Source organism: Cyphomyrmex costatus, unplaced genomic scaffold (assembly GCF_001594065.2).
Source record: "Cyphomyrmex costatus isolate MS0001 unplaced genomic scaffold, Ccosl1.0 scaffold505, whole genome shotgun sequence".
Classification (NCBI taxonomy): Eukaryota; Metazoa; Arthropoda; class Insecta; order Hymenoptera; family Formicidae; genus Cyphomyrmex; species Cyphomyrmex costatus.
In genome coordinates, this window is record NW_017279311.1 from 106,796 (window position 1) to 134,108 (window position 27,313).

The window sequence follows — 27,313 nt, forward strand, 5'->3', positions numbered from 1 at the left end:
AGAGAGAGAGAGAGAGAGAGAGAGAGAGAGAGAAAGAGGAGACCTGTATCATGCTTCAAATTTTTATATCGAGTAATTAATCTTCAAATTTTTAACTTTAAGAAAGTAGGTGGCCACAGTATTCTGGAAATAGTTTTCTTAAAACTTTGATCTGAAAAAGGAAAACAAAAATATTTCTCAGAAATTCTCAGAAGTTTTAAAATTCTGAATATTTTTTTATATTCTTTTATATCATATAACAAATTCAATCATTTGCATTAATACTAGATTAGTGCATACTAAAAGCTACTATATATATGAAATTAGCAAAGTAAAAGCATTTGGATAATTAAATATTCATTAATAATATCACGTTATTTAACAGAATATATATGTATTATTTTTGTATTGTCAAAGTTAATCAATTATATTGACATTGTATTCAAATAATTATTATAAAGCATAAAGCAGCTTTTACTGTACTAACTTAGTGTAGTCTGAGTATTTTGAGCAATTGACCAACCAACTTGCGTATCTTTAAACCACCTACCTACTTAAAAGTTAATGATTGAATTATTTCTATTATCATATATCGATCAAATTTTTACGGAAGAACTGTCAGTTCTAAACCTGTATCAAAATTTTGTTATTTGTATGAATCTTTTTTGGGACTCGCTGCGTATCTCGACTGCTCGTACTATGTCATGATCCTTTTGGATAGGTGGCTTTACGCATAGAACCTGTCACCCTCTCGTCAATCATTCGCCCTAGTTACATCGTAAATAGTATAGTTTCAACGTGTCGAATATTGCTGCCTGGAAACTGAAATTGCGCGTAGTAACGCGCGGGACAGTGAATTTCGGCCGTAAAACGACACGGCGCATACTGATCATATAGTCTAATCTTGTTTTACAGAACCATGCATGCAGAGAAGTATATGCTTAGTATAAGATTAATAGTTAGCGGAGATACGAAATACATCGGCTAATTGCTTAATATCGTCGCAAAATCGTTATCTACCTGACACAGAAATATCAAAAGATTATTCATTGTTCTACTTGCACTAAGATAAATTTCTTGTTAAAAATGGACAAACCAAAAAATTCTAATCATATGGATAAGATTTCTGGTCATCTCAATTATAATTACAATAAATTCAACCAGAAAATTTGATTTGTCCATTTTCAATCAAAATTCCAATTAATACAATTAGATTCTTTTTCCAGTGTGTTTTTTTTTATCTAACAGACAAGCAAGTCTCGAAGAGGTAATATGAAAAATTGGACAATAACATTTTTTTTCAATTACGTAAATGTGTATCTGTCTAATTGATGCAATTCGATCACAGATGTAATCGCCGATCTTCGTGTCTCTTTCTACAAATTTAGATCTCTTTTTATTAGATTTATAATTTCTCTTCCTACACACATCACACGATAAAAATATTCTTTATAGCCATTTTTTTCTTTCTTCTCTCTTTATTCACCTCTCCATCCACAATTACGTTATATGTATGCTTCTGCAAGTGTTATGTGATACTTCATACTTATTTCGAGTGCCTCGTTGGTGTACACATTAGATCACGTTACGAGCCGTTTGGTAGGAGATATCTTTTCTTGTTTTTTTCTTAAGGTCTCTCGCGCCGCTAATGGCCAGTTTACTTATGCCTACCAGGAAAGTCTGCGGAAGGTACGTGTGTCACGACGTGTGTCTGTCAGCACCGACCGTACGTACACTAAATAGCACCATAGGACCCGATCACGATCTCATACCTAGTCATATCCGAAGCGCCATTTATGCTCTGCGCGTTACGACTCGCAGTTCTCAGGCAATGTCTTGTATAAATCGCGCCCGTTCATCCTCACGAATTTCTGTTCCCATGTCGAGACAAGCACACGGATCATCGCCGATGATCGATCATTTCGCGTCTTTCACGTAATAACGATCATCGTGAGACGTTTCACCGAGATGAGTCTCGTTGAGCGCGCTATCAATCTTTTCTCTTTTAATTAGTTACGAGAAACGATCAACATTGCGGGTATCATTAAAGAAATTAATTACGGTTTATTCGGAAGACGACCATAGGTAGCCTACATTATCGTTGTTGTCAATCATCGTATTTCGTGATTGATTAGTGAGAGTATAGGAAAACTGGGACGATTGCGTTGAAGAGTTACATACTGTATGCTCGCCTTAATTCAAATAAATAAATTTTGGAATCTTTTTAAAAATATCTCCCGCATCGCTTCTATATTCAGCCATAGTCGAAAATCTATTTCAAACAACGCCAGCTAAAATTTTCACGCATCACAGCTCGTGACTCTTCAAACGATCCGTTAAACGTAGCGATAGGCTGCAATCGATTCCGTGAGAAATGTCACGATCGTCCTGAGGGAATCAGTTCGTCACTGAGAGGGACAGAGAACGCCTTTCCGGCTGGCCCTCGCCTCGGTACCTCGATTGCCAGAAAAGAGGGCCGAGAACGGAGAGAGAGAGAGAAAAGCGGTGGTCCGCTTTGTTGTAATTTCAGGCGAGCCTGAGCCTACCCGGCTCACCGTTCAATCTGCGTCGCAGCAGCCGTGGCAGCCACCAGTTCACGATACGCAACGGCCGTGGCCGATGCTTCGTACCACCGGGAGGCGACCGGAAGCCTCTCGTGTTGTCGACGTACTTGGACGCCCAGGAACACCTGCCCTATGCCGACGACTCGAACGCGGTTACACCGATGTCCGAGGAGAACGGCACGATCGTGGTGCCGGTCTACTATGCGAATCTCGGCTCGCGTCACTCGTCCTACACCTCGCACGCCTCGCGGCTCTCCTACACATCTCACGGTGACCTGGCCTTCGCTGGTATCCGCGGCATCGACAACATCGGCAAGCAGCTCACCAAGCAAGAACAGATCCTCAGGAATAGAAACAACAAACAGGCGACATCGGCCAATGGCCATGTTGCGGATCCCAATCAGAGAAATTGTCATCTTTACATCAGCGTAAGTAATTTTTAAGAAACCCCCACACATTTGATAACCGCGTAAAATAGAGTTAGGGCGAGATTTTGATGGGAAATGCTTGGCTCTGTCCAAAAAGTTCTGAAACATCTGTTTTTACAAGCAAGTTTGTATAAATTTATTTAGGAACAATGACGACAATTATTCCTCAAAATAAAAAGCGCTTTATTAAAATTATATATTATATTAATATAAATAATATAAATCGAAAGAATTTAAAACCTTTTTGACAACTTAATAGATGTGGGAATCTAGCTCTCTCTCTCTGGAGATAAAATATTTTAGAGTTTGTTAAACTGCGGGAAAAAAAACGTTAAATCTTTGCTCTTCGTGGAAAGCATGTTTGTACGTGACTGTATATAATTACAAAAATCTGTTTGCATCAATTTCAATCTTTGATACGAACTAATAATATTTATTTTATAAAATCACAGATATCAATATACGAATGATGTTTCGTGTCAGATTCGAACGGTAGCATATAATATGTATATAACACAGTGATCTCTCTTTTAATATTTGCAACTGTTTGGAATTTTCAGGAAACTCCTGATGTGGAAGATGCCATGACCAAGTACAAACAAGACAATCCGTTTGTCGAGCTACCGATGGCGCAACAGCACCTGGTCAATATGAAAGGTAAGACTGCGAACTAATTAGCGAATAGCTCCGGGCTTTCTCAAGTAATCAAACTTCGATCATTTTTGTGCAGATGTAATGATGCTGAACGACATAATCGAGCAAGCTGCCTTTCTCAAGAGTCAAATGCAAGACCCATCACCATCTGCACCACAACCACCACCACCGCCGCCACTACCTCCATCACTATCACAACCACCACCACCAGCATCTACAGGTAATGCCGCGTTCCTTCCCGTACTTTTCGTCAAGTTTCTTTCTTCCGTTTTCTTTGTTCACACTTATCGCAAATGTATATATATATATCTATCTTTTGTTTATCGTGTGAGCATCCTGCCGTTTTCGATGTGTGGTTTTAAAATTTTTCGTCATACTACTCCCTTGCGTTGGTACCTATACTATTTTGCTGGACATTTATAGACCGCCGCGCCTTGTAAATACGTAGTAGAACGAACAAATTCATTTTTAATTTTCATCCCAGCCGACGTAGCTAAAGATCACACGCTCGTGTTTTATACATACTACATACTTTTGTTTACGATTGAGCATGGCGTGTAAATCGATGCGGTTCGCTACATACTTTGGATCGACATACAGCGTCTCAGCTATTGTTAAACGGAGAAGCATTTAAGTGGCAAATAATGCGAAAGGCAGAATATATTGTCTCTCTAAGCAGCGTGATGCGGCGAGAAAAAAAAAGACACGATGCGGCCCGTGGGCCCTTGAGGGCGGTTTGTGAAAGCATTTTTTGGGGAAATAGAGTTTGCTCGTTTCCTGTGATGTGACACAGATTACCACCTTCGCGCAGTTGCACAATCCCGGTCGCTTCATTTGCTTCGATTTTTTTTTTTCAGATTATCTCAATCGTCGATAAATCGTAAATAATGCTCGATAATATGTGATATAAACCCCCCAAAAATATATAACATCATAAAAATACCTTTATTCTATATTTTAATATTTAAATTAATATTTGATTTAAAAAAATATAAGTATATTTGTATAGATATACAATGGTATTAATTTTATATTTATTTAGTTTATTTCCTTCTTTCCTTTACCCCTCTTTCTTTCTATACTCGTAAGTTGAAAGAAATTGTAGTAAAATTTATTTTGAATAATATTCTAGAGTCTAGACATTTCTTCTATTCTCTTGATGATTGAGAAATCTTATTTATTTTTTTGATTTCCGGAAACTGCAGCGATTTAAACTTACAATATTTTTGCACCTGCATCACTACCGCGTTGAAGGGCACTATCGTGTTTGTCTCGGATGCACAATATGAATATGCAAGATAAGCATATTCAAAAACATAAACGCGTATTTTTATCAGCGCGTTATTAGCTTTGCAAAAAATGTTTGGTCACTTACAATTTAGAGTTTTGAATTTTTGCACACGTCAAGCTGTAAATCACTTTTCACTACATCGTGTTTGCAAATTTCGTTAACGTATAAATCTGCGCAGAAACAGAGAATATTTTCCTGAAGACCGCACACACACAAAATCATTACTTTGTTTGAAAAATGTACAACCATGCGTAATATTGTTTGTGTACTGTATTTCATTGAAAAATGTTTGAGTTGAGAAGAATTTTACGTGATTATGTTGATTTTTGGTTGCCATTAATTGCTTATATTACAATATTTAATCCTTTCGTCGCAGAAGCTCATATTTTAAATTATTAGCAAAATTTGTATTTTCTGTTTAATGTAATCGTGCTTGTATATAATTTTTTATTCTAAATTTTAAGAAAAAGAAAACATAACAAAATAACTTAATAATCTATTATGTGGCGAAAGTATTAAAATTAAATGATAAAACTATCTTTTTGTGTGTATATAATAATTGCATGTTAAGTTTATGCGCATGCTTTAATTATGTGTAATTATGTGTACATTACACCTTATTCGCGTCACTAATGCACGATATTTATGTTTAAATTTTATCATCTTTCAGTTTTATATTGACGCTTTGCGTAAATTTGCATATCGTATTTCATACGAATTAACAATACATTATTTATTGTATCAAATTGTATAGTATTAATTTTTAATAAATAAAATATTAATCGCATTGTTAATATATACAATATCATTGTTAATAAATAAAATATTTATATATAGAAAGATTTTTTCCAATTAACGGAACTGCATAATGATATTAATGCAATGATGTGAGCACTTCCAAAAATATGAACAATTATCATTATTATTATATAAGATATTTTGTTCTTTCAAATATTTTGCAAATATTACATAAAATACGCTTATCCAGATTTACGCTATTCGTTATATGGTGTGCCATTTTTTATTTTGCCATGCCTTCTGCTTGCCCACCTGCCTGCCTGCCTGCCTGTAAATATAATCTGTGATCTCGAAGAATGAGCCTGACCAGAAAAACCTCTTTCCCCAAAAAGAGTGGTGCCAGTCAATATTATTAACGCGCGTTACAGTTGCGACCTATTACTTTCCGACAGACGACGAGGAAGAACCTAAATTCAAGGACAAGTTAGTGGCTGGAATGTTTCGTTGTATCGACATCTTTTGCGTCTGGGATTGCTGTTGGCTTTGGCTCGAGTTTCAAAAGTACGTGTCCCTGTTGGTCTTTGATCCATTCGTAGAGCTCTTTATCACGCTCTGCATCGTTGTTAATACGCTGTTTATGGCATTGGATCATCACGACATGGACAAAGATATGGAAAAAGTGCTCAAATCTGGCAATTACGTAAGTATCAGTTGTGTGACTTTGAAGTAAGAAAAATGATATATACGTTTAATACGAATTTAACAAAATTATGTCGATGATTCAATTCAAACACTAGTTCTTCACGGCGACATTCGGCATCGAAGCGACTCTGAAGCTAATAGCGATGAGCCCAAAATATTATTTTCAAGAGGGCTGGAATATTTTCGATTTTATTATCGTCGCTCTTTCGCTTGTGGAGTTGGGCCTCGAAGGCGTGCAAGGTTTGTCGGTATTGCGATCTTTCAGATTGGTAAGTGTTACTCTTTTATTGTATTATTATTCTGCTAATTGATAAGCAATTTAATCGCACGAGTTATTGAAAATTTAATTTCTTTCAGTTAAGAGTGTTCAAGCTAGCTAAATCGTGGCCTACATTGAATCTGCTGATTTCCATCATGGGCAGAACGGTGGGCGCATTGGGTAATCTAACGTTCGTGTTGTGCATCATCATCTTCATCTTCGCCGTGATGGGTATGCAGCTCTTCGGCAAGAATTACGTCGATCACGTCGATTACTTCCCGGACGGCGATCTACCCAGATGGAATTTCACTGACTTCATGCATTCGTTTATGATCGTTTTCCGAGTGTTGTGCGGAGAATGGATCGAATCTATGTGGGATTGCATGTTGGTCGGCGACGTCTCCTGTATACCGTTCTTCTTAGCTACCGTCGTCATCGGTAACTTGGTCGTAAGTATATAAAAGCGAAATCTTTTCAATAGTATAAGTTTACAAATTGATATATAACACTCCTTATTTTTTCACTGGGATTTACTTTAGAACCTGCATTAATTGTATGGAAAACTAGCGGTCTTGGTGAAATGTGTAGTTTTCACATATAATTTTTAAGTTTATAATATAATGAAAAAAAGATATTAAGAATAAATGGTTTCGAGTTATGGTTTATCAAAGGTAAAACTTGTTCTTACAAAGTACCTTTGATACACACAAAAACTATCTATTACTGAGCCTTATTTCTACAACAATCTTTTGTTTACTTATAAAGTACATTATATGTGAAAACTAATTCATCTCATCAATTTTCTATGTAATTAGTGCAAGGTTCTTTTGCGCATATTAAATGATTTTATTCGCCAACAATTAATTATGTTATGTTTCTACGAAATAGGTCTTGAATCTCTTCTTAGCTCTGTTGCTCAGCAACTTCGGCTCGTCGAACCTGTCAGCCCCGACTGCGGACAACGACACGAACAAGATCGCGGAGGCGATAGATCGAATAGCGCGTTTCATTAAGTGGATCAAGCGAAATATCCTTGCTTTTGCTAAGTTGATGCGAGCCAAACTCACCAATCAGATATCCGATCAGGCGCCAGGTGAGGGACCGTCCAACAGTTGGAAAGAAGGTTTATATCCAATCAGATCGCTTGCTGTGTGCGCTGTGTAGTTCGTGGCACTGTCTTTCAGTTTTTGCTTTACACTTCTTTCACACGTTTTGCTGGTGCCAGTCGGCGACCGATGTAATAAATTAAATATATCACACATAATGACGAGCTATGAATTACAACGACGAACAGAGCGGACGAGAGATTCGATCGTATTTTGCTGTTCAAAATTATTTTTAAGTGACATTCAACATTTCTTTATTGTATATCATTTTAAATATTATCATCAATTTATTATTTTTGTAATAATATTTGCTATCGATTATAAAGCATACATACGTCGACTGGTACATTTGATTTATTATGCAGATTCCTTAAATTTTACTTGATTTGCTATTATGCTCCATTAAAATCGTTGTAATATGATTGTTATTGCATTGTAATGTAATTTTATTTACGATTTAATACGAATAATGAACACTCTTTCCATACAATTGATTACAATTAGTCCGATTTAAATTTAATCATATTTTTGATTGAGTAATTTTCGAAAATAAGACAAAATCGAACTGTTCAATGTATTTAATGCACGATGAGATTAATGCAAATTAAGTTTTGTTTCGCTGATTAGCTGCCTGGCAGTTATACGTTGCTATGCATTTTACTTTGGGAACGCTACGTAACTTCGATGATGATAAAGTTCGTCCAAGATACGAATTTATCATTAAGCAGAAGCAGACACGTACATAAAAAAAGTCACATGATGCGCGCTGCATTTCTGTTCGTAATAAACTGCTACAATTTTTTCCAATCAAATTCTCGGCAAATTAATTTTTCGTTTGATTTAATATAAAAATGGAAGCAAATATAAACAATGTAATTCTTCAAATACGTATACGTATAATATTTTAAAACAAAGCTCTTTAAAATAATATTTAATTAGGCATACAAGCAATTTTTAAATATCTTTCATATATCTTAAAAACACGTTATGTTCAGATGATAATTTGAAGAGCAATTTGAATTTTTATTCTGATGAATTTACGCATCTCAAAATCACTAGTAATAAAATTAAAAGCAAATATGTCAATGCAGCAAGTGTCATGCGCAAAGTCTCTGCATTGTAAACCATTGACACACCGTTTCAAACTGGGGGGATTAGAACACTAATATCACTGGACATAAATGACACCATATACGATTGCATGAAAATACGATCGTGTTACTGATTTGATCTGATTCCTCAATTCGACGTGTTGGAAATCGCGATGGAAAACAATCACGCCCGTGTTTATGAGCCTGTATATATGGCGATTGGATTTTTATGTGTACAGCATATCGTACAATTTTCAGCGCGTTTCGATTTGTTTTCCGATACGAATTTCCTAATAAGGGCGGGTTAGAGATTTTATATGACTGTGCAGATGGGATTGATCGCGATGGGGACCTAGATCTTGCAGATGGAGACTTGGACGCATACAGAGACAAGAAGAGCGCCAAAGAGCTTAATCAGCTTGAAGTTGCTATTGGTGATGGGATGGAATTTACTATTCATGGTAAGCGTGGAAACAATCAAAGTACAATTTATCATCAATATGATAATAATAATCCTCCTAATGTATAGTTACCGATTTTAGCTGACAGAGATATTGTATAATATGTCTGCATATTATAAATTATATGAAACAATAATAGGAAGTTTAAAATTTTCGAAAAATTATTGCAGGAGATTGTAAATTTTTTCCATAATTAATGGAAAGATAAAAAGTGTAACGGTTAAAATTAATCCTTTGATAATGTTGAACTTTAAAGACACAGTAAATTTTTTAATTGTAAATTCTCTTTCGAAATAAATTTAAATCTATAAAAAATATAAATAAAATACAATCAAACTTCTATGATAACTGAAACTTTTTGTTAAAGCTTTCATGAGTATATAATATTTTTTAAAGATTTTTATACAGTTCGGAACACAATATGAAAAGCACTGAGTTCAAAAACTCAGGTTATTAGACGAAGGATGAAAATTTTACATCGCTGACGAAGGATTAAAAACCTATTACGTAAATTCTTTTTTTCTTAAAATCTCATATTCCTGATTAATTAAGTTCCAAAAAATGGTATTGTATAGTGATTAATATATCGAATTTGGTTCCTTTTCCGAAGGAGATCTGAAGAATAAACTGAAGAGGGGTAAGCTGTGCATGAACAATACGAAAGTTATCGCGAATTCAATAAACCACCACGATTATAGATTGGACAACGATTATATTAATCAGAACGAAGATGACACTATCAGGTCGGTTAGATCTTTCATAAAATTCTCATGTATCTCGGTAATATCATTAAGAACACATCTTATTCGATTATTTTTTTTTTAACAGTAATAAATCGTATGGCAGTCACAAAAACCGCGCGTTTAAAGACGAAAGTCACAAAGGTAGTATGGACTCGTTAAACGGCGAAGAGAAGAAAGACGCGAGCAAAGAAGATTTAGAACAAGAAGAAGGTAAACGTCTGGTAGTTTATTTAACTTTGCAAAATTATTCCAAAATTTGAAAGAAAATATCGACAAATCACAGATTAGAAGAATTGATCGTCGTACATTTCAAATTATAATGATAATTGAAACTTCTATCCACAGATTTAGAAGATGAGGGTGAAGAAGGGGAAGAACAACTCGACGGCGAGATAATACAAGCGGATGAGGATCCTATTCAATCGAGTTACCCGGCTGATTGCTGCCCGGAAAATTGTTACAGAAAGTTCCCATTTCTGGCCGGCGATGACGACGCTCCGTTTTGGCAAGGCTGGGCAAATCTGAGATTCAAGACCTTCCGGCTGATCGAGAACAAATATTTCGAGACTGCCGTCATTACCATGATCCTTCTAAGTAGCTTGGCCTTGGTAAGATTGCTTTTTTATTTCTTTTTTATAAATTCAGAGTATATATTTAATAATAAGAAACAATCCAATATATGCGGAACCGATTTACAGGCTTTGGAGGATGTTCATCTTCAACAACGACCTGTCCTGCAGGACGTATTGTATTACATGGACCGAATATTCACTGTGATTTTCTTCATCGAGATGTTGATCAAGTGGCTGGCTCTAGGCTTTAAGAAATATTTCACGAATGCCTGGTGTTGGCTCGATTTTATCATCGTTATGGTAAGTCATGTTTTTTTCTCTTTCCGATGCTTTAACCCGATTATCAGAAATATTTGATTTCGTACAACGTGTTCAATCGAGTAACCCTGTGATTACTGAAAGATGATGATTCAACGTCTATTCGAAATTTCAATAAAGATTCAAATGCATAAAATTAAAATTTTAATACAAAAGCTCGATTGCACACTTGACAATTTACGAGAGAGTCTTGTCGTTCTCGAATGACTTCATACGCGGATCAATTATTCGCTGTATTGCTTTCGCGTCGTTTGTACATTTACGTTGCTTCGAAGAATAGAACGATATCGGTAGTGTGTCATCTGATCTTGAAAACAAGTCGTCATTCACAACACGAGATTGCAGAAAAAAGTATCTGCCCGTGCTTCGATAACGGAAATTTAAATATTTTTAAAGATAAAAAATTAAATATTAATATATTGATGACAAATATATAATTGACTTTTAAATAAAATCATTAGAATCGATATACGGATGATTTTTTCTTGAACTTTTGCCGCGTAAAAAGAAGGTCTCTCTCGTTCTTACATTTTATCTCCTATCCCCCTTCTTTTTCTTTCTCCTCTTTTAAAACTTGAACAACTAATGCCGACGTGCGAAGCAATGTGGGAGCCGAACGTCGAAGTTTCCGGTGGATTTCTCTTAATCGATCGCCATTAAGCATTATTGTAAGAACTGATGCATTATATGTCTCGTCTGATGAATATTTAATGAAACTAGCTATCGCTCATCAACTTGGGTGCTGTCTGGGCCGGTGCAGCTGACATCCCGGCCTTCCGTTCCATGAGAACACTGAGGGCTTTGAGACCTTTACGAGCAGTCTCACGGTGGGAGGGCATGAGAGTAAGTCATCGGTCGACGAGGACTTAAGTGAACAATAATGCAAAGAAAAGCCTGATTCGGCTTATCGCAACGACGTTTGATGGATCGTACGGAGCTAACGGATCGATCACGTTATCACGACAGCACGTTTAATTTGTCCGCCGCGCGGACCTCCGATTGACGAGGGACTGCCGGTTATGCATGGATTGTTCCTTTCTTTCTCTATCTCTCTTTCTCTTTCTTCCTCTTAAAGTAGTGACAATATCGGAAACGAGTCGAGACATGTCGAAATCGTTTTATAGAATCGAAGATTTAAGCATTGACTCGTATACGACATCAATATAGAAAATTATTTCTAACGTGCAAGATATTTCTGTATTTTTGTAGCATACACTTATATCAACTTTTCATGTGAGTCAATTTTTATCAAATAAGTTTATTTGGTAAAATTTGGTAATAAATTTGTAATTTTGTAATCTCTAATTTGTTAAACATTTTCATGAGAAAGCAGCCGTAGGAAAGAAATAATTCCGTTTATTAAAGCTAACTATTATGGAGTTAAAGCGAAAATCAACGATCTCTTAAAACAGGCTGGATCTATTTCGGCTTGATTCCGATCGATTGTCGAATCAGTGATTTAGGTAGAGTACGATATCGATCCGTTGGACGCAGTACGAAGCTTCGGCTTTTGAAATATCCGTTGTGACAAATGGGAACGAGATGAAAAAACGGAAATCTTAAGGGGCTAAGCGGGAAGAACAGCTACGGCGAGGATAGCTTGTATTACGGTGTTATGGTGTACTATGGTGTGCTTACCGATGTGCAGAGATACACTGGCGTCTCTACTTGGTGTCTGCACTGATACCTGCGGTCATTGTCGTATATTACTAGCTAAAGTCGTCTATGTACGCCTTTTCTAACAGTCTCTTGGTACCAATGATCGTTGTGCAAAGTATCGAATATTTATACATGATATATATATATATATCTATATATATTAATATAAATATGCTTTTTGTGTAGTGTAAAAATTTCCTCGTACGTGTGTGTGTGTGTGGATGCGCGTGCGTGTGGTGTTATGTGCGTCCTTTATGCGTGCAATATGTAATATGTTTATTGAGAACTTTCTTGGAGCGCGTCGCCACGCTTCGTCGCGAGTATATATTTTTTAATTGTCAACAAGATAATTAAAATGCGAGTAAATCTAATTTTTTATCCACTTTAATTGGTATAATCTTGATTTGTCAAATATAGATTTGTACTTATAGCTTTTGTATTCGTCTCGACGATAAATTAAATTAAAACTCGCGTGATGCGTCGCGATCGCAAGTATGACAAACCATTTCGTCTGTTTCAGGATGCAGCCGATAGTACTTGCTCGTTATAACGATAAATCCCGAGCTGTTTGTCGTTCTATCTATCTCTGTTTCTGATTGCGTGTGTGTGTGTCTATATATGAATACATATGTATTTCTCCACGTACACATGTAAAAATATATATGCACATACATACAGTTATGTATATCTCCTAATTATTGTTAATTGCTATATGTGCCGTACCTGGAATCTATTGCCTCTATCTTCCTTGTTTATATAATTGTCGTATTATATTAATGTAATGTGTCTTCTGTTCTATAAGTATCGTTATAAAATTGTTCCTATCTACCAAGTCGTTTAACTTAATTTACATATACGCCAAATAATGATATTTGCAATAACTATTTCTTAGAGGTTCTATATTTTTTATGGATACACAATATATTTCGTAGTAATTTAAATATTCTATCAATAAACTCCGATTATCAATGCTTTCCAATCGCGTTTTATTTAGCTAAATTATCATTTAAATATTATTCCTAGGATTAATTTTTATGATGTTTGAAAAATCTAAGATAATTTATTTATTTACCGATATCGCGTGAAAATATATGCGTAAATATCGCGAAACGAGAAAGTGCAAGAGAAAGTTGTTTTCTCAACATTGTGTTAATTGTCTGCTAAATAAACGATATGTCTCCGTTTTTGTACGAAAGTAACGGTACTTGTAGAATAATGATACTCTGTAATGTATATATGAGTATTTACATATACATATATATATATATATATATATATAGCTAGAGAAATATCAAGGCTCTCTACAGATCGACAGCCCCTCGAACTTCGTCTTTGTACAGATATCCAAATGTCTTAATTCGTCGTGGAGTCGAAGGAACGCAGTGATACGTCGATTTCGTCTTTTCACTTCCCCCTTCCCCTCTTTCTTCGTCCCGGCCTTATCCCAATGTCCGTGAATCGTCGGAATTGATCAAGTCTATCCCTTACACGTCTGTCTACCTCTCGCTGTGATTCGCTCTCGTTTCTCGCTCGCAGGTATCGCTCATTAACTTCGTAGCGTCGCTCTGTGGCGCTGGCGGGATTCAAGCCTTCAAAACAATGCGGACCCTAAGGGCCCTTAGGCCGCTCAGGGCGATGTCTAGAATGCAGGGGATGCGGGTATGTAGCCCACCGTCTCAGCAGACCTTGTCGCTTGCTCTACGTCTGCCATGGAGAAAACGGCAGAGTCGATCCCCCATGTTCAATCCCTTCAATACCGGGGAGTATAACAATGTTTCCTAATCTTATATTCCCCGTCAACGATATTTATCATCGAGGGGAGCAACGTCAGGAAGAACGTTCTTTATACGAATATCTGCTTAATCATTGTAAATGAATTTTACTTCAGCTTGATTTATTTCAAGTATAAAGTAAACTGTTGTGTTATATAGAAAAGTTATTAAACATGGATTATGGAAGAGATAAATTTCTTTTAAATAAGAAGTAATCGCAAAATTACCTTAAAAGAGTTAACGTTGAATTATAATTTAGGATTGATACACAAGTTTTAAAATAACTGTATATGATTTTTTGCAAAAGAGTTTTAGAACTATAACACGAAAATGTACTACACATTTCCAAGTACGGAGGGAAAAGTTTATGTTTTTGATAGATATAAAAAAAGTTTACTAATCAAATCTAAGTAATTTTTTTTATAATGCGTTATCTTAACTCATCAAACTTTCGCTATTACGAATTGATTTTTGTCTATTATTTATAAATTATTAGATTATATTGCCATCATTTTTTGTCTCTCATATAAACAATATCAATACTTGTATCTAATTAAATTCTCGCACCAAGAATAATTCTCTCTCCGATTATATGAACTCAAAGATCACCATCGTTTCCTTTTCCCCCATAAAATTCGACCGATTACGTTTATCAAGAGCCTGCATCGTTGTCAATTATTTTAATGTGTATTGCAAGTAAAAACATTGCGCACTAAGTATACATATACCTTACTCTTCAAATATGTACGTATTTAATTTCATTTTCTAATATTTTTTGAACGTATATAAATTAAATAGACTGGATACTTTCATATATCATTTATATTTAATGCAAATGCAAATATATATATATGATAACGTTCTTTATCAAGATATCAAAAGATTATCTTCGTAAAATAAAAAAAATAGTTTCACACATAAGAGCTATATGTAATTTAAAAATATGGAACATCTGACATTCGGTGATACCGACTCTTGAAAAACTGTAAAATCGTTGATCTGAAATCGACTGAGACACAATATTACATTTTCTTCCTGTTGCACGGGAATATGCTAAAATAGAGGCAGTCGCGAATGCACGGCAGAGCTTAGAAATGCGAATGCGTGAAGCAGCGCGTAGATGATTCGTTCACAACCGATTGACACAACATTAATCGAAAAACACGCAAATAGAACATAGAAACACGCGCTTATTTCATCTTTACATTGTCATTTGAACGTACACGAAACGTACCATCCCGCAACATTCGCGCAAAGATGTCTATATACGTAAAAGTATTTAGAACAACTATACATTTAAACGTGAAGCTCGAAATGGAACATCGCGTGTGTATCTCGAGCCTGATAATAGTGCGTGTGATAGCATTACACGGTTACATTCTGGAAATACATTGGACATACACACACAAAAATAGCCATATAAATTTTTATTCATATCACATTCAATTTTGAAGTATATTTATATTCGACATATCGTTACAAATATTTCGCGGTCGGTAATATTTTATATACCAGTAATATTTGCAGTCGAATGTGCGATATGGGTACACAAAGGGATACTTTATTCATCTCTCATAACGTGTAGTGAAGACTCGCCTTTTATGATAATCGCGACGGATCTCCTCGCAAATACTCATACTTATATCACATACTCGCAACACAAGGTCGCTGAGATACTGGGTTGTAGTAATTACTGTCATGCCCACGCCCTGACACTTCTTCTATTTTACAGTAGATCGCTGCAAATCGCTCCTCGGAGCGCTCAATATTTTATTTCTTATATACGTTTTGCTTTTGCACGAGACCACGAAGGTAGCAGGATGCGATTGTTTCCGAACTTACAGGATTCATAATATGTTTCCCAGGAAACTTTAATTCGTGCATATAAATCGAAAAGAGAAATTTTGTTATCAACAAATGCAAGCAAATTCTGGGAAACATTAATCACACGGATCGCGTAAGTTATCTATAGAATTCTAATAGCGTTTTCCACTGGGAAAATTATCGCAACACTGATGCAACAATGAGTGAAATTGAATGCAAGTCAATTTACGTATTTTCGGGGTGTTAATAAATAATTTAATTCTTTTATCGTTATAAGGTTATCGTGACAACAAAGAGAATGTAACTAAAAGAGTTAAATTATTTATTAACACTAAAAGTATGTAAATTGATTTGCATTCAATTGTACTCAGTGTGCACCAATGTTGCGCGCTAGTTTTTTTCAGTGGAAAACGCTATAAGTTGCTCTTCTTTTTCAAATATTATATACTGAATGTCCTGAGAGAGGAGGAGTACTCAATTTTTTGAAAAAGAGGCTAGATTTCAAAGAGAAATTCGTTATCTAAGATATTTAGCGATTACGGATTGTCCACTTCTCATCATAAATTATCGTATAATTATTCCTCGAGTGAAATCAAAAAGATAAGGTCTTTTATCAAATAATAATATAAGCTGCATAATTTGGCTTGCTTATTAATGTTTGATGTTTAAAAAGGTGCTTAATTAATATTCGACATAATTTAGGGAAATACCCAATAAATTATGCCTAAGTGAGAGCCCGCGTGTATATTTTTTTGTAGGATATTCTGTATATAAATTGCTTAGACGTAGTATTTGTAACTGGATTGCTTAGTAGATATGAAGATCGAATGCTTGCTTGCTTTCGTCAGCTTTACGTTCGTGCTGTAACTTGCGCTTGCTTTATATGTTGATCTTGCCTGTGGCTACTTTCTTTAGTACACCCGAGTATGAAACTTGTAGATATAAATTTACACGATGCGCGTATCACCACTGATCCATGATCAATCAAAGTCACAGTTACGTTAGGTATATTTAATCAATTATATTAATTGTAGTTAACTTGCCACTTAAATTACATACACACTAATGAAATTACGTCTAAATTAACCGCTCCGTGCATTATTAAAATAAGAAAATCATTTAATAATAAATGTTATTTTTCTATAATAAAAATAGATCTTTTAGTGTGTACGTAAATCAAGATCCGCGGAAAGTATTACTCAAATTCTAATTTATTTGGTAGACACTTGCTTATAATGTTCATCAATTTTTCGATTGAAATTAGGGCTACCTACCTAAAAACGCCTGTAAAGCTAAAGTATTATGCACAGAATTAAGTTACTGCACAGAGAAGCGCAATGTATAAATAAATTATTTATTCACGATTAAATTTTTATTATTCTATTTTGTAATAATAATTAAATTTCGAACGAATATTTTTTTTATAAGAAGATTATGATGTAATATCGAATTACATTCATTCAAGTATTATTAAAATATTTTATCTCAAATTCATTAAAAAATTCGAAATTTTAATATTTTAATTGATCATGAATTTAAAAAAAATTTATATGTATTATTTTTCTTTACTCTTAAAATTAGGACGATTGTATTACAGTAATTTTTTATGAGGTAAATAAATTTCTCGCGTTTTTAGTCTTAACACGAGCACATTAAGCGTATAGTAGCGCGTGACACAATCGCATATAAATAAGTGCATAGATGCAAAAATTCTTAGCAAAAACAAACCCGAGTCTGATATCGTATCTAATCGAATTTCGTCTCTCATAGGTAGTCGTTAATGCCTTGGTCCAAGCCATTCCATCCATCTTCAACGTATTGCTGGTATGCCTTATTTTCTGGCTTATATTCGCTATCATGGGGGTGCAGCTGTTTGCTGGTAAATATTATAAGGTAAATACATTTTTATTATATTTATATGAGAATAGAAATTGATAATCGATTGTCACTTTGAGAGTTATCCTTTATGTTTAAGTGGATAAGTGGAGTGACACCTACTTATCCATAAGCAGTTTTCTTAACAACTGTCTGAAAAAAGGAAATATAAAGTATTGCCCAGAAGTCTTAAAATTCATTATTTTTACATTCTTCTATTTCACAAAAAGATACTATACTCACAAAAAGATATTCTATTTCATAATTAATGTAAAAACTAAAATATAATATACTAGTAAAAAATATATAACTATAAAATTAGAATTTTTTGTACTGTCTGAGCAATCCACCCACTAACTTGAATATCTTTAGACCACCTACGCATTTGAAGACTAAATGATTCACGTGATTTATTTCTAAGACTTTCCTTTCTAAATTGTAAAATATTAATTAAAAAGGTAAATCATCGTACAATTTCACTTTTGTTGCAGTGTGTCGACGCGAACAAGACGACACTCAGCTACGAAATAATACCAGATCGTAACGCTTGTAACACCGAAAATTACACGTGGGAAAATTCGCCGATGAATTTCGACCACGTCGGCAAAGCGTATCTGTGCCTATTCCAAGTGGCGACTTTCAAAGGATGGATTCAAATTATGAACGATGCGATCGACTCTAGAGAGGTGAGTATAAGCTCACGATTTTTACTTTTTATCGATGTACATGTTGTAACACACGTCACTCAATCGTTTACAGATCGATAAGCAACCGATTCGCGAAACGAACATTTACATGTACCTCTACTTCGTGTTTTTCATTATATTTGGATCGTTTTTTACCCTCAATCTGTTTATCGGAGTGATCATCGACAATTTTAACGAGCAGAAGAAGAAAGCTGGCGGATCTCTCGAAATGTTCATGACGGAAGATCAGAAGAAATACTACAACGCCATGAAGAAAATGGGCAATAAGAAGCCTTTAAAAGCCATTCCTCGACCGAGGGTGAGTTATATAAATAATAAAGACAGTATATATGTATGTATATATAATAAGATAAAATTCTTTTTCACTAATTTTCTTTTTCTAAAAATAAATTTAATATAAGTGTGTATGTGCGTAACAATTTACCACATATTATAAATAATATATTGAACTTTGTATTTAAATTATGAAATGAAAATAACAAAGATTCTAATTATTCACATCTAATTATTTTCTTAATAATCTTTCCGCTAAAATGTGCTGATAGATTTTGGGTTTAATCAGACAATAAATTTTTCCCACCCAAAAGAACTCGTAATTAATTTTGTATAATTAATTACATAAATCTATATTGATTATTCTTGCTAAATAATAATATTGTGAGTTCTTATGGCACACGTAAAAATTTAAAAATTTTAAAAAATTTTTTATAAAAAATCAAAATGGATATTTATATCTATATATATATATAACTTGTGACTAAATGTTTATATTAATTTGTATATAAATGTAATTTATCCTGGCTCATTCACTTTAAAGTAATAAATCTACGAATTATTATATTTAATTGTAATATTTTATATATACATGTATTCAGTTTTTAATTCCTATTTTAAATGTAATAGAAAATAATTTTATAATAATATGTAAGTCATACAGTGTCATCATAAAAAAATATATAAAATTTATTATTATTAATTAAAAAATTTACTATGAGAGAAAATTAAGAAAAGATATTTACTTCTTTGGCTCTCTCTCTCTTTTTCGAAATATTTTTCATTTTGCACAAATATGTAAATAATTCTCTAATATAATTTTCACAAATTCATTATCTCATGATTAAGAAAATAGTTAATACAGAAGTGTTAATCTATAAAACATAAATATATCCAAATTATAAAACGCACAAAATAATTAATATTTCAAAAAATAATAAATTTTGCACATTAAATTTCATCGACCAAATATTTAAGAAAAACATTAATCCCCAAAATATTTTTTTTAATACAAATTTTTCAAAAAAAAAAATTTAATAAAATATTTAACAGAAATTAAATTCGTAACTCTTCACAAATCATTCAAACAAATGCTAAATATTTTCATATGTATTTGCATTATATAATATTATACGAGTACAATATTTCTATTGTATTGTAAATAGCTCACGGTCGAAATTATTTGAAATTAATCACACAACCGATTAATTTTGCAAAAATAATAAATAATATATATTGTAAATGTTACATTACTCTCACTTCAGGATTGCTCTGCCATGCCGATGCTCGATCCGTCCTCTTCAATCTTGCTTCTTCTTTCGAATTCTATCAAATGTTTCTTTCGGCACACACTCGCGAGAATTTTATTACAATCGTATAAGTACACATCAATCGACAATACGCGATACTTTTCACGGCACTGCCGACGCTAATCGTGCGCAACTTGTACTTGTAAACAGCGAGAATAACGTTCAGCACAGCCGGCGCGCGGATTAACATAACGACGACTCCCCGCACGGCAAAGTAAATTCGAAGATCGCGCGGCCAACTTCAGGCGTCACTTCTAGCCGCGGCGATGCTGCACCTACTGCTCCTAGTTTCACTTTCGTACATCTTCCGCGTCGTGAATAACAGGCTGTGATAAGCGCATAATTGTTTTTCAGAACAATTACGCCGCTTATAATATTGTAAGATTTATAACATATTAATAAGTCAATAAACTGTGAGATTTGAAATCAAAGAATATCCGCGAGATGCATTGTCGGGAAATATGATTATTGCTTTGTCGATCGTTGGGGTGATCCAATTTCGATCGAAGAAACCTCGCGAAATACGCGTCGTAACGTTTCACTCAAAATACAAACGACGAACTTACTAATATGTGGTTAATAAATATCAGATGCAAGATTAATCAGAGGTATAGTTACTGATTTAAACGCGTTGTATATCACCGCTTGACTCGAAATCGGTCCGTTCTATACCCGCGGCCATTTGTGAATAACCGACAAATTAGAAAGTGAAGTTGGCAACTTCCATTGAATACCAAACGCGGTGGACCGTTTCAAAAATATACAACAAATGAAATTCGAGAATTCACGCGCGATACATTCCGAATGCAGTTCCACGAAATTTAACAAATAATCATATTTATGGCTTTTCATTGCTCGACTTATTCGTTCCGATTCGTATATATCACTTCAGGCTTTCGCTCCGCGGAGACTTTAAATTATATATTCAAAGCGCGATGTAAAATTCAACGCGGATTGCACGCGACTAAAATATCGTTGTAGAAATAACTGTCGCGCCCACAGGTACCACTGCTGAACGACGATAATTTATGATTCCTGTCTACTTTCGCTTCGATAATTGCTCCAAATAAACAGATATCGTGCGAGGCTGCTTCAATACACGAATACGAAGCCGCGTCGACCGCGACACGCGTATAGGAATCGTTAATCGAAAGTTAAACGACGCACGGTTGATGTCTGTTAAGTATTGGTACAAAGTAATTGCGTTTGAAGCTTTGTCATACCAACTGCGATCGCGTTTCGAGAGATAACACGACGTGGGCGACGCGCCACAGCTGGCCAGTCCGCCCGAATGTCGGCGCGCGAATGGAATGGAAGCGTGATAGGGTAGTGACCTTACATTCGCGCCGTTACACCACGTGCCGCGGCATGTAAACAGATTCGAAGGTCGCCAACCGATCCGTCGATTGCAAATTTTAATATTGGAAAGAATATATGAAACGCGATACATACATCGAATATTTTATTCCTTGCGTTCCATATTATATATTATTTAGTTTCAACGAATAGATCGTTATACATTATTTCTCGCTTCGTCTTATAACTTGTTAGCCATCGCTTGACGATTTATTTCGTACAGCGAGAATGTTTGAAAGTCTAATGGTTTCCTACAATATAAGCTGTTATAGTCCGGGAGACGATGACACTAAAATGATCTTGATTTGTTACCGCTTGAAATCGTTATAATTCATGAGGGAAACGCGAGTATGGCAAACCTCCCGCGGTTTTAAAATTGATAATGTGTGATTAAAAAATTTGTTGCTTTTTTCGCCTAATATGTTACCTGCTGGCATATGTTTCTAGTGGTATAGTTTACATCAAAAAAACCAATCGGTAGGTGCGTTTCTGTGGATCGAAGGGGCCGTTAAACTAAAGTGGTAAATTTTAAAACTGCGGGAGTTTTGCCGTACTTACGTTTTCTTCATCTTTATTTAATAAATAATGAATTATGAAACAAATCAAGACCATTTTAGTGTCATCATCTCCCGGACTATTACTTTTAAATCTGTTCTACAATCATAGTTAATTTTTTTTTTTTATTTAACTGTAGTTGGTCAATTTTTTACGACTTGCGACTTAATTATAAAACAAGCTTTAAGTTGTAAGTTCTAAATTGTAAGAAATTAATTAATCATAATTGAATGTGAGAAGAATAATCGATTATGGGGAATCAATTTCTTTTTTTAGCTTAAGACTTAAAAAAAAAAAATTTGCTAGGTTATTTATATATTCTTTATCTTTACAATACTAACTTTTATTCAACAAGGTGTAATTTTGTAATAACAAATTTTTACTATGAAAAAGCGTAAAAATTACTTTATATTATTGTTTTCAAAAAAATGGTTATAGCATTTAAACTTATAATTACACGGTCCGCTGCAGCTTCTACCACATTATAGTAATTTTAAATATAAAATTTTCTCCGTGTAATCTCCTCTTACGGATAGGATGAGCTCTTTTAGGGTTTCTAACGTGTGTCAAATTCAGTATTCGCAAAGTGAGCTCCACCAAGGGCCTTTGCTGCAGAGTGGGCTCCTACAGAGCCTCTGTCACTTTATCTGCAAAGTGAGCTTCTTCAGGGTCTCTATTGCAGAGTGAGGTCATTCAGGCCCTCTGCGTTGAATATCACACCATTTATACATTGTGTATCCCACATAATTATTTTAAGATTTCGACAAAACTTTTGCCAAACCTGTGTATCTAGCTATACGCATTTTTAGTTACTTTAATAAAATTGTACTTTCCATATATTGTTATATACTGCTTTACTCTAAATGTTTAAATCTCGAAATATAGGCAAAACTGCAAAATTTTGGTGTTAAAAAAACCATATCCTACAATTGTAGCGACGTATAATTTGTATGACAGTTTAGTTCAATACTTAAACATATAATAAGAAAAAATGAAGACATGCATAAATCGACGTAATATTTGTTTACTGTTTACAGTGGCGGCCGCAGGCAATAGTGTTTGAAATAGTGACGGACAAAAAGTTCGATATGATAATCATGCTGTTCATCGGGCTGAACATGCTCACGATGACGATGGACCATTATCAGCAGAGCGAAACCTTCGGCAAAGTTCTGGACTATCTCAATATGATATTCATTGTGATATTCACCAGCGAGTGTCTCATGAAGATCTTCGCTCTTCGCTACCACTATTTCAAGGAGCCATGGAATCTCTTTGATTTTGTTGTTGTTATATTGTCAATATTAGGTAATGTAATGTAATGGTTGCTCCAGTCGTATGACCCGAGTGAAACAAAAGTGAAATATGAAAAAGGGCCGGGCCTGTTAGCTTTTCTTCTTGCTACTCGATTCAGAAGAATGATATTATATTCGCCTCTATAGTATACTCTTAGACTAGTATTCTATCTCACGAACGAGGACAATCGGCATGCCACGCTGTTATAGTTTTCTCTGCTATATTTTTCACGCACTTTTTAGACTATTTTTTTTTCTCAATCAAGCGGACAGGCCTAACGTTTCGCTCGTGTCTCAACGACTGATGGATATCATTACGTTACGTAGCCTTACATTGATGTTGAATTTATTTCCCACCGTGCCAATCCTGTTCCGATACCTTATTCGTGCCCTATCCAAATGTTGTTGGTGTGCAGAGTCGAATTGCCGTGCTTTCAGCGTTACTTTGTATCATGTTTAAAATGAAAATCTCGATAAAAGTAGGACAAAGTAGTTATTCAGAGTTAATGATAAATTAATTATTATTTATAAATTATGATTAATTGAAAAACTTTAAATTGAAAATAATTATCACAACGTAACGCTTTCCACGAGCCATTCGACATATTGATGTTGCAACAATCATTAATTGAAGTTTTCTGGTAAGATCGGGTCTGTATAAAATAGAAACTTTTTAGGATTTCGCTTATTACCAGAATATATAGATTTTATAGAATATTTCTATTTTCGAATGACAGTAGTGAGAAATTTTGAACATATTCAAAATTTATCTTTTATAAAGCACCGCATAAATTTAATTAAATTACGATAGAGAGAGCTTCTATATTTCAATTAATTTTCATATACGCTTTCTATGATTTAAGATTTCTAGTCGAAGTTTAAAAAAATCTAGTCTCTAAGTCCTTAGAACACGCATGAATTTTTTAATAATCTTTTATTTTCGATACAATCTCTACCGCACATATTTCCTAGAAGTGAAAAACAGAGTGTTATCAAATATGCTCGTGTTTCGCGAGAATTTATTTATTTTCTGTTGAAAAGAAAAATACGATTTTTAGATATTATTTTTTTGTATGACGTAACAGTCTGTTAGAAAAATACTAATGATTTATATAGGAAAGTACACTTGAAGTCCTATGACTTTCTGAATCGCACCCTCTTTTTACTAACTACATAATTACTAGTTATATAATTAGATTATCCAACCGCATGATCCAACCCAAACCAATTAGTCCGCGCGATGATGCATGATACTTTCATAAATTATGAATGAATTAAGTATATCATTTATGTGCCATAAGTGACGTCACCGCACCCTCGCTTAGTCCTTTATGTTAATTTGAGCTTGAAGAATCTCAGAGTTGCTGAAATATAAATTTTCATTCCGACAGGTCTGGTGCTCAGCGACATTATTGAGAAATATTTCGTGTCGCCAACTTTGCTTCGTGTAGTGAGAGTGGCAAAAGTCGGTCGTGTGCTTCGACTCGTAAAAGGTGCCAAGGGTATCCGAACCCTTCTCTTCGCCCTGGCGATGTCGTTGCCAGCCCTCTTCAACATTTGCCTACTGCTGTTTTTGGTGATGTTTATCTTCGCAATATTCGGAATGTCTTTCTTCATGCACGTCAAAGACAAGAGCGGACTGGACGACGTGTACAATTTCAAGACTTTCGGGCAGTCGATGATACTGCTATTTCAGGTAACTAAGTTATATATCGATCAATTTGAGCTTTTATATAAAAATTTTATACATTTATCATTTTAATATCATATCATAAAATCTATCTCCCAACATTAACTTAAAATCTTACAAGTGAATGGAAAAAAGTTTTTGTTAAGTTGATATTAAAACGTTAATATTAAAAGCAAGGATTTGTCGTTTTAAATTATCTATTAAGAATTCCATCATCAATTATAATTATGTAATATCGTGTAATGTATGATATAATTACAATAATGTGTAATAATGTGTATTGTGGCACAGATGTCAACCTCGGCTGGTTGGGACAGTGTTCTCGACGGTATAATAAACGAGGAGGACTGCCAGGAGCCGAACAACGAGATCGGCTACCCGGGCAACTGCGGATCCTCGACGATCGGGATCGCTTACCTGCTCTCGTATCTCGTGATCAGCTTCTTGATCGTCATCAACATGTACATCGCCGTGATCCTCGAGAATTACTCGCAGGCCACCGAGGACGTGCAGGAAGGTCTGACGGACGACGACTACGACATGTACTACGAGATTTGGCAGCAGTTTGATCCGGATGGCACGCAATACATCAGATACGACCAGCTGTCGGACTTCTTAGATGTATTGGAGCCCCCGTTGCAGATACATAAGCCCAACAAATATAAGATCGTGTCGATGGATATCCCCATATGTAAGGGAGACCTTATGTTTTGCGTGGATATCCTCGATGCCCTCACCAAGGACTTTTTCGCACGGAAGGGCAATCCGATTGAAGAGACGGGCGATCTGGGCGAGGTCCAGGCTCGGCCCGACGAGGCCGGTTACGACCCGGTCTCGTCCACTTTGTGGCGACAACGCGAGGAATACTGTGCCCGTCTTATACAGAATGCCTGGCGGAAGCACAAGCAGCAGCGTCTTGGCGGACCGAACGAGGAGAGCGACGACCCGGATACGGATCTGTGCGTCCGGCAGACCAAGGTGCTCGTCGAGAGCGACGGCTATATCACGAAGAACGGTCACCGCGTTGTCATACACAGCCGATCGCCGAGCGTCACTTCGAAAACCGCGGACGTCTGATCGCCATCGTCGTCGTCGCCGCCGCCGCCGTTGCAGCTACCGTCGTCGCTATCGCCGCCACCGCCGCCGTCCGTGCGCCGCAAATCGCTCCTCCGCAGCAGCCGCAGCAGGAGCAAGAGCAGCAGTAGCAGCAGCAGCAGCATCGTCGACGACGATTATCAATCATTATTAGCCGCTCGCACTGCTCGCGCGGAGTAGTGGCCGGGCGGGCACCTCGCGTGTGCTCCTCCATCGACAGCCTTATAGTTGTATAAAATAACATTCCTCCAACGAGTTGCCTTTAAATCAACTTTAAACAAATTATGACCGTTGGGAGAGAGGAAGAAGAGAAAGAAAGCGAGAGAAAGAGAGAGAGAGAGATACGTCGCTAGTTAAAGACAAGCGTCCGTGCACAAGGAGACTGCGACGAGATCCATAATATATCGGTTTCAGAATATCGGGAGTGTGCCACTTCTTGTCGATTGACCGTCGCCGGATATTGCGGCTTTCGAATATCGGATTTTATTTTTGTCGTGCCGTCCGGATCAACGGGAGGAGGGCGAGCAAGAAGAAGAGGAGAAGCCGAGAAGACGAAGAGGAGCAACGAGGAGGTCGAAGCGTCGCGACGTCCTCTCCAAGCCAACTTCCCCACACACCGAGACTTGTGAGGGTGTAACGTCGTGACGCGGGAATACCCGAGATCTCGTGAGATCTTTTCGCCTTTGTTCCTCGTCGTTCGAACACCATTGAAGAGCGTTGACGGCGACCCGTGCGTCGAGGCGGCGCGCGAGCGGATTAGGCAGCGCGACCTCTTGTCTACACCATCTTGTAATCACGTTAGCTCAATCTCGCGAATCTCAATATCCGCCGTTTGGATTTTTTACACCGTTTTACAGCAGTACCCAGCCTATCCATCCTCGCGACGCCTTGAACGCCTTACTGTTGTCGAGCATCGTCGCGGCGACATTCGCTTTGAAAAAATGATATGTAATCGTAGGCTAGCAGAAATGAAGGGAACACAGCGCGAAAGGACGA

The 27,313-nt window shown here is 35.8% G+C and overlaps 1 protein-coding gene across 1 annotated transcript in view; it reads left to right on the forward strand.

Annotated features, from left to right (window-relative positions):
* para (sodium voltage-gated channel paralytic) overlaps positions 1-27,026 on the forward strand; it is a 45,622-nt gene extending 18,596 nt beyond the window's left edge. The window contains exons 11-30 of the mRNA XM_018545876.1: positions 2,510-2,971; positions 3,532-3,628; positions 3,702-3,771; positions 6,105-6,354; positions 6,452-6,625; positions 6,714-7,064; positions 7,504-7,708; positions 9,142-9,273; positions 9,884-10,016; positions 10,102-10,226; positions 10,362-10,624; positions 10,715-10,888; positions 11,627-11,749; positions 14,102-14,224; positions 17,932-18,054; positions 18,528-18,722; positions 18,796-19,041; positions 23,275-23,545; positions 24,924-25,228; positions 25,514-27,026. Of these exons, the coding sequence (XP_018401378.1) occupies positions 2,510-2,971; positions 3,532-3,628; positions 3,702-3,771; positions 6,105-6,354; positions 6,452-6,625; positions 6,714-7,064; positions 7,504-7,708; positions 9,142-9,273; positions 9,884-10,016; positions 10,102-10,226; positions 10,362-10,624; positions 10,715-10,888; positions 11,627-11,749; positions 14,102-14,224; positions 17,932-18,054; positions 18,528-18,722; positions 18,796-19,041; positions 23,275-23,545; positions 24,924-25,228; positions 25,514-26,299 (4,608 nt within the window). The 3' untranslated portion in view covers positions 26,300-27,026. The remainder of the gene's footprint in view (positions 1-2,509; positions 2,972-3,531; positions 3,629-3,701; positions 3,772-6,104; positions 6,355-6,451; positions 6,626-6,713; positions 7,065-7,503; positions 7,709-9,141; positions 9,274-9,883; positions 10,017-10,101; positions 10,227-10,361; positions 10,625-10,714; positions 10,889-11,626; positions 11,750-14,101; positions 14,225-17,931; positions 18,055-18,527; positions 18,723-18,795; positions 19,042-23,274; positions 23,546-24,923; positions 25,229-25,513) is intronic.
* Positions 27,027-27,313: the final 287 nt, after the last annotated feature.